The sequence below is a fragment of the Strix aluco genome, chromosome 10 (genome assembly GCF_031877795.1).
Source record: "Strix aluco isolate bStrAlu1 chromosome 10, bStrAlu1.hap1, whole genome shotgun sequence".
Taxonomy (NCBI): domain Eukaryota; kingdom Metazoa; phylum Chordata; class Aves; order Strigiformes; family Strigidae; genus Strix; species Strix aluco.
Genome location: NC_133940.1, coordinates 20782985 through 20791699, shown reverse-complemented (window position 1 = coordinate 20791699; position 8715 = coordinate 20782985). Strand labels below are relative to the sequence as shown.

General features: G+C 43.9%; 1 protein-coding gene across 2 annotated transcripts in view; it reads left to right on the top strand.

Annotated features, from left to right (window-relative positions):
* The first annotated feature begins 344 nt into the window (after positions 1–344).
* MAP7D3 (MAP7 domain containing 3) overlaps positions 345–8715 on the top strand; it is a 46742-nt gene continuing 38371 nt past the window's right edge. Inside the window, exons 1-3 of one of the 2 annotated variants that reach the window (XM_074834722.1) lie at positions 426–514; positions 7507–7565; positions 8281–8323. In XM_074834722.1, the coding sequence (XP_074690823.1) occupies positions 7545–7565; positions 8281–8323 (64 nt within the window). In that variant the 5' untranslated portion in view covers positions 426–514; positions 7507–7544. Of the gene's footprint in view, positions 515–7506; positions 7566–8280; positions 8324–8715 lie in introns of both variants that reach the window. The other variant, XM_074834721.1, reaches the window with a different exon arrangement.

The following is an 8715-nucleotide window of genomic DNA, read 5'->3' as shown; positions in this document are numbered from 1 at the left end:
TGCCGGGCTCCCCCCCAGGGCCTGCCCCACGGGGGATCACGACGGCTCGCGTGGAGCGGCCGTTTCTAGCCGCTTCGTCGCGCCTTTCCGCGGGTGTTCACCACCCACCGCCGCAGGCGGGCTCCGGGCGGGACGGAGCAAGGGGGAGAAAGCGCCTTTCCCGCCACGGCCGCTTGAGGCCCGCGACCCCGCCGGAGCCGGGGGACAGCCCCGGGCCTCGCTACGCCCCGGGGCGGCAAACCCCGCCCGGCCCCGGCGAGCGGCCGGGCCGAGCGGGGGCTGCGAGGGGCCGGCGCCGGGCGGGCGGTGCGGCGCGGCCCTGCCCTCCCCCGCGGCCGCGCTGCCGGGCGGCGCGGAGCCTGCGCACTGCGCTCCCGCGTCCCCCTTCTGCCCGGCCGGCAGTCGCGCGTCCCGGCGCTGAAGATGGCGGAGGGCGGCGGTGGCGGCGCGGCCCCCCCCTCCTGCTCTTCCTCCTCTTCCTCCTCCTCCTTGAAGGGGCTGCGGGAGCAGATGGGTGAGAACGGGCAGCGCGGCCCCGGGCCGGGAGGGGAAGGAAAAGGGGGACGGGGGGGGGGCGGGTGTCCGTCCCGACGGGGGCGGTCTGGGGACCCCCCGCGCCCCGGCGGCCCAAGGGCACGGCCCGCCTTGGGGCCGGGTGCCTCCCGCTCGCCTTCCGCCCCGCGGTACGCCCGGCCCCCTTCCCGGGGCGGGGGGGAAGGGGCAGCGGGATGTGGGGCCGCCGCAGGCCGCCGGGCTTTGTGTCCGGCTGGCGGCGGGCTGAGGGAGAGGCGCGTCTCCCGCCTCCCGCCGGGGCTGCCCGGCCACAGCCCCTCTCCCCGCCCGCCGGCCCGGACGGGTCTGCGAAGCTGCCGGGCGTCCTTTCCCCCACCTCCAGGCGTTAATTGCTGACTTGGGACCTCTCGCCGCTTGTAGGCAGCAGCAGAGGCGGCTGCAGGACTGCTTCGTTACACGAGTCGCCCATTTTTCACCACTTCTTGACGGTCTGAACTTCTCGGTTTCTCTGGTGGCTCTTGCATTCAGGCTGGCAGCTATCGCAGATGGCTTGTCCCAGCGATGTGTCCGGCGACTGCTCCGAGCGCAGAGGACAGGGACAGTCTGTGCCATTGATTCCTAATCCAAGATTGGATAACGCCTCAGTTTATTTTTCTTTTAACTTTTTTGAACAGGTGTCTTGAGGGCGAAAGAAACTCTGTTTTGGTTTTGTCCTTGGATGTGTTTATGTGCCTGTTTATACTGACGGTCCTTAATAATTATCGCACTCTGAAATGAGTATTGGGCATGCATGATGTGTGTTCCAAGCATAATTTCATGGCGCATCCCCACACGTTAGCTTTGTGGGTGAGCCATTAGAAAAGATAAACATCTTATCCCAGACAAAAAAAAAAAAAGAAGGAGAATTGTGGTTTGATTTAAACTAACTTGGACTATGTACAAAAACTACTCTTGACAGCCTCTCTCGCTTGAGAGATATGTGTACCTATGTAATTACATAAAGAAGAGTGCTGGCAAAAGGTTCTGAATGCACAACTCTCATCTAGCAGTCTTTCTTCTTCGTTGTGTTGTGTATCAGAAATATTATTTAATTACTTTTTATTTCTCTTTCAAAATTAAAACAATCTAGTGTTCCAGAAGGATAACAGTCTGCCAAAAGATAGTGCTTCTCACCTGCACAGACCATGTCTATTTGATCCTTATCCTCCCTGCTAGAACTGCTGAATTTTCTTTTGTGTGTTGGATGCACTTATACTGTGGCTCCTAAATTTCTCTAAAGAAGGGCGCCCGCGTTTGCTGACAGCTGTCATGACCTAGATTTAGTCTCGAAACCAGAGGTGAAATGTTCCTTGAACCAGGCAGCTCCATCTCACTTTAGATATGCACATGTTCTAATATGCACATCATGTTAAAAAAACAAAAACCCTCACTAGATCCTGGAAAGGCTAGACCTTGAATTTTTTTTCCCTGAGGGGGTAGAAGTCACTGAACCAGAATCTAAACTTCAGTTTAGATAGAATGCATTTCTAGCAGTTATCTGCTAGAAGATGGGCTCATTGCTAATGTGAGTTGAAGCAATACTGTCTGTCACTGTACAGGTCGCTGCAGTTCTGCTCCTGACTTTTTATCAGTAGTTCTCCCTCACTCTCTGGGGAAAGCAAATGATGTTTAGAAATCATCCTTGCAGTCCAGCGGTTAACAGTGGAATTTGCAAGATAATTGCTACTGTATTTGCTGTTGTTTGGAGAAGTTGTGAGCAGCAACCAAGTCTGATACCGCAGCTGTTTGGAGAAGATGTAGAAAAAAAGACAGCAGGAGGAACCTCATTCTGTCCCACGCTGCAGTTCGGTAGGTTCAGAGAGGGACATAACTTTCTGCCTTTCTAAGTTCAGTTCGCTGCATGGGGAGCTTCTGAGAAGGTTCCAAAATAGCTGCTAATTAGAATACTTGCACCCAGTTTCTGCTGGTCTGTGGGCAGTTGTGAACTTTGCTATCTTAATCAATCTGGAGAACAAAATCTATACAAAACAAATATAGTGCTGTGCACCGTCAGTCATTTGCCAGTGAACTTCTGGTTGAGAATCTCACGTTTAAAGAATATAAATGAGCAGCATCTTGCTGAGAAACCACAGCTCCTTCTGGTAGTCTGGCTAGGAGGTGTTTATATACGTTTTGTACAGTTACCTTTTGCATAGGTTCCTTTGTGGGCCCTTATTACAGGACTGCTGGGTTCTTGTTCCCTGCCTCTGCGCTCTGTTACCAGCCTCTTGATAATGGTTTGATCTGTGGCTGATCGGTGCTTGTTGATTGTTTTAGGCCTTGAAAGTGTAGAATCCCATGGTACCACTTGTTACTAACTTCTGTACCAATGCGGTAAGTTTAAAGAGAATCTTTTGTTTGCCAATTCAAGCCAGTATTGAGGTGAGGAAAAGGTGTTTCTCTTTCTTTGAGTATCAAGTGTAATTAAGACTCTGCAGGCCAAATCATGCCTGCTATGCCAGTTCTACAATTCCTTTGCAATAATTTTCTGCCCTTACACCCTTGTCCAATCTTATTTACTTCAGGTGGATGACAAAAAGCAGAATTTGCTACTACATCTAGAAGCCAGTTAACATTTCTGTCAGTGATGCATGAACATCACTTAACATTAGAAATGAATTGTGATTGTACGCTGTGAAACAGCAGTGCATAAATGGCAGTTGCTTACTCCATTCTTGTGATCCATGCTTGCTGCTGTCATCCTTCAGGGATGAGGAGGAATTTTTGCTCCTGTTCTAATACCATAAGCACTGCTGAGCTTGTTAAGATTTGAGAAGAGGGGAATAGTCAGTTACTTGTGGTTTACCCAGTAAGTTAGGTTTTTCTTGAGTGGTATGGATAATCAGACTACAAATACACATAATTTAAGCTGTTATAGCCTGCATTTATTGTTTTATCTTCATTTTCACTGAAATACTAAATTCTCTTACCCTGTCTTTTGTAGGTAGTACCAGTGGTAGAGAATGTATATTTGCTTTTGCCAGAGCTTGGCTGTGCTGTTGGCAGGATTTCCACTAGTGTATGGAATCACTGTTGTGAATATTATTCAAAACAGTATATTAAAATGCTATATGTATATTTTCCTTTCCAAGACCTATGTGATCTTTTGGTAAACCTGCCTCAGGACCTGGGACAAAAATAAAGTGCCTTTTTTCAACAAATCTAGCTGCAGGCATAATTTGTGTGACCTGCGTGGCCAAGCCCAACGTGGTTGGAAGCTGTCTAATAACAGCTTCATTCCACCTGATCAGTTGTTTCTCCCAGTATAAGTGACACTGTCTGGCTTTTTCTTGCCTGGGGCACAGTTCCTGGTAACTTCTTTACCAAACACATATCCACAGAATTGGCACTAAAAGAAGGCTGGATGGATAACTAACAGTGAAACTTCACTGCTCAAGCAAGTAGTGAGGAACATGCTCAGATTTGTCGGGTCTCTAGGTAATAGTTACAAAACATAACTTAAGAACAGAACACAAGTTTGCACCAACGCCTGTGGAAGTACTAGAGAACCCTTTGGCAGTCTTGGTGGCAAAGTCCCACACAGAAGATGGTGAGTGCTGTCTAGAGAACATTGTTTGGGATCCACAAGTGTCTGTCAGTCACTCAACCAATTAATTGACCTCTGCATCAGAGCTGCTTGCTGGCAAGAGAAAGAATTTACTTTTGTATTTTGGTTTTTACAGAGTGGTTGTCAGTAGAGGTAGGCTTCAAGACTTGTCTGGGAAGCTGCAAGACAAGGGAACTATTCCTTTGCCAGGTTTCTGATAGCATGGGGGTGCTGCAGTAAAAGCATCCTCAGTGTTCAGTTGTCTTACTTGGTGGTGTTTGTACGAATGACTCTGTGGAGCAACGGTGGCCCAGTGACTGGAGCATTCAACTGGCATTCACCAGGTCTTGTTTTGTCAAGCTCCTAGTAACTTTGGAAAAGGTCTTTTAAGGTTTTTCTGTGCTTCATCTTTTTTCCCCCTGCGTGGCAGTAGTAGTTACACTGCTTTACAGAGTGCCGAGGTGATGAATGCAAAGAACTGCACAGAAATTGGATTTCACATAGATCCCAGTGGTGAGCGAGAACATTCCCAAGTCAGGCTGAGAACTTAATGTAATTGTAATGGCTATGAGCCTTAATTTCATTTTCTTCTTGTTCATGGAAATGCAATAGTACAGAGTAGGGATAATTTCATGCTGATCCATAAAGATGTATGCTATGTATTAGATGCTTAACATTTGAAGATTACTTCCAGTTGTAAATGGTTTATGAAAAAGGTTTTATTTTAATTTAAAACTTTAAATTCTTGAGATTTTTCCAAATGCATTCAAGAAAGTTATCCTCCTTGCTGCAAAGCAAAAAAAAAATAAAAATCAAAACCATGTGCCTATACAACATATTTTTTAAAATTTCTTATACAGAATGCTCCATTCTCTACATATTTCTTCATGTGTTAAAGTTACACAAGATAAATTTGGATTCCATGCTCTAATTCAGATGGAAGTATTAAACAAACATGACTTGCAAGGATCATAACTCTTAACGGTGACAGCCCAGAGATACTGTGGCTTGTACTATCCCTAACTGTACATAGCCTTACAATGTGACTAGAATTAAGGACTGCTGCTGCTTTATACACTTGTGGTTTTCAAAAAGAAAACAGGTAGAAATATTTAAAGTACTGATATGCTATTATTAATTATCAGTTCTTAAAAGTGATAAGAGAGTTAAGAAGAAAAGCACTGGATAACTATGAGATAAATGGAAGAAATACTCTGGGGTCTCAAATGCTCCTGTCTGTCTTTAAACTTGATTAAATAATTGGAGATGCTTGCAGTCCTGTTGTGAAAGGATACCCTGACAAATTAAATTCTGAGCATGCAGTTTTAATGACTTCTGTGAATATGACCTATCAGATGACTTGTGATGTTTTAAAAACAAACGGGATTTCGAATTCCTGGTCTGCCACAAATAAACTAGCACCATTTAGTTTTCAATTGCATAGCTTACAACCAGGTAATTCTTAATTGATGATATGCTTTCGATGTGTTTGCATAAGTCTGTCCAGTAATTAAAACTGTTCTAGATTCTGGTGATTAACTTGTTTGGAGTGTGGGATTCACGGAAGAAAAATCAAATGTTACTCAAAGTGTTTTCGTTTGAAAGAGAAGCCTCAGCTGCCCTGCATAATGCCTCAGCCATCCACCCTATATATGCCTGTGTGTTCACAGTGTACATAAATGGATGCAAGCATTTGCTTTTAAGAAGCCTGGCCTAGTTGCTTGACATTTGTTTTCTTCTAAATTATTTTTATTTTCAGTCAGTTTGGAACTTCTGCTTTCTAGGTGAAGAATCCACAGCTGAAGTTGCCTTTGAAGAAAACAGTTACCACTAGCCATGCTCAGCATACCTCTGTCTTTCCTCGTAGTGTGTTTTGGCTTCATAATTCCCAGGGAACTTCTAATATACTGTCTTATGAGTACTTAACTGGCTCTTAATTTACAGACACCCTCTGCTGTTTAAATGTACTGACCTGAATATTGTGAGGGAGCAAAGATACTGTAGTGGCCTATGAATTGCCTTCTCCGGGCAAGTGTTTTAAAGCTTCCAAGTGTTAAAATTCCTCTCCCAAGTCCGAGAGGGATTGGCTACAAGAGTAGAGAAATCCTGTAGAGATCTTTATACTTAAAGAACATAATTCAATAGAACACATTTATTCATTTGAAAGTTTATTCTCTACTTAGTTTTGCCAAGAGAATTTCTTTAAGGAACATATTTTTGCAGCACGGTGTGGATAAATGATAGACAAGTTGGGTTCTGGACATTCAAAACCAAGGATGGTCATCTCCAGACCAGATCAGCAAGTGTCACCTTACTCACTTTCAGATTTGTCTGGAAGACTTTCTGCCACTAGGTAGTGAATGAAGCAAAAATATAGTCTCTTTATTGGTCTCTTTTGCCCTTTTATCCTGCTTAGGTTTTTTTACACCTGTTTGTCATTTTTCACTTAACCCATTCTTTAAGCTCTTTGGGGCAGGGACTGATTTGTGATTTGCCGGGGTCTTACATTACTTGTAGTGGAATGCCTCAGAGCTTTCATTTTTTAATTAGTTAGGTTAAGCATACAGTTCTAAGAAAACTTGCAGTTTAATTCCTCTTACGTTTTGCACCACTGTGTTCTGTTTTAGACAGCATTAAACACGCTGCAGACCTGTCAGTGTCTTAGAGCAGTGTTCTGGTGCACAGCTGTATTGAGTGATTTGATCTGAGTCTGGAGGCTGGTCTCTTGGAGGTAAATGCCAACACAGTCCCTCTTCTTCTGAAGCAGAGACGGTGTTTGCATGACCTCTAAAGTTGCCATAAGAAATTCATTAAGTTTAAAAGGCAAAAGCAGTAGTTTTCACTGCCATCATGTAAAACAGCTATTATTCTTCCATCTAAAGAAAGCTCAAAATGGTGTTTTCACAGGGTTTGTCTCAAGTTAGTTGTGACTTGTAGTGCTAGGCTGTGTTCTTTGCTGGCATTGTTTGGGCTGGGTGTATTAAACAATAGCCAGCCTGCAAACAAGAGGACAAAAGCATTTACAAGAACATGCTTCGAGGAAGCAAAAGAAACCAGACTGCTCTGGAAAGGGGGAAGTAGGGGATAGAAATTAGCCAATATCCAGTGTTAGGGATAGTGCAATATAAAAGAAATAAATAATACGACAGGGAAGACAGATGTGAAAGAGAAGAAGAGAGCAGAAGTTTGTCTTGAAGTTACTTTTTGCAGGAGTGTGAGCAGGAGTCAGGTGAAGGCAGCCTCCAGAGTTGGAGGAGTAAAGCAGTGATAGCTATTTTCTGTCTGTCTAGCTTTTGCCAACACTTGAGCTAGAATTATGGTGGGAACTAAACTGCTCTGACACCTGTTAAGCCAATCCAATGTGAGGGACAAAACATGTTAAAAAACTTTTTTCTAATGTACTTCAGGAGCCTGAGGCATCGGAAAGTGTTATTAAAGAAAGAAAATGATCTCTACAGAAGAGCAGGTACTAATAATCTTCCACTCTGTGTTTAAAACTCCACCATTTTACCTTTTGCATCCTTCTGTAGCTGTTAAACCTGTGTCTAATTCTGTCAGGTTTGGAGTGTTTAACCTGTATACACTTACATATAAATATTTAACTTATGTCACATAGCTACTAAATTTCACAATGAATCCACTAGAAATTATGTAAGGGCATATTTATTATATAAGCTGCTTTCATTTTAGTCCCATGTATTAGGACACTTTGGAATTTCTACTGTGCAGGACCAGGTAGATACTGATTTCTGTTACACTTTGGAAGGTTCACAAGGGACTTTTAGTCATAGTTTATTGCATCAGCATTGCAGACAGTGTCTAATATATCTTTAAAAGAAATCACTCAAGGTAGGTGAAAGTAATTTCTGTTTGTTTTGCAGTTGATAAGAAGAGTTTGTAGTTGCCAACCCACAGAAACCATGCAGAAATACTCTTTTTGCATCTAAAATGCAGCCTTAATGTATTCTGGTGGAGAATTTTACAGAAAGTACAAATACTTTAGTGCCTTGCTCTTTCACTGAGAAACATAATGAGCATTCCAACCTTCCCAAAACTCTGTCTTCCCTGTGGCTGTGTCTTACGAAGACTGTGCTTCTAGACAGCAAAGACAAGAGAGCAATGCATGGCTGTTTGCTAAAGAACACAATTGGGACTGTAAGGCTTGTATATCCTTTCTGCAGGAAGCATCAGCTCTGAAGAGAGGTCATTGTGCAGATAAGCTTGGTAAGCACTATGCAATAAACAGATTAATAACTAATGCCAGGTAGAACAGGGAAATTATCTCAGTTGTATTAAAGCTTGCAGAGAGTTGGGAATGTGTGAAGTAGAGAAATGTCCCCATTGGGGGTCTTTTTGTACAAATCATATCAAAAGAGATGGTAAAAGATTGTGTTCTTTTAAAAAAAAAAGTGACAAGTGGATCGTGGAGAATGCAAAGCCTTTTCACATTTCTTTGGGAAGGTGAGGAAGAAGCTGGGGGAAGAAGAGTGTGGCAAAGGGGAAAACAAAGGCAGCAGAAAGCCAGTGGGTGAGAGGAGAGTATCTGCTGTGGTTCAGTTTAATTTCTTTCAAGTGGTAAATAATAACATGTCCTAAAGAACCCCAAATGGTGAAGC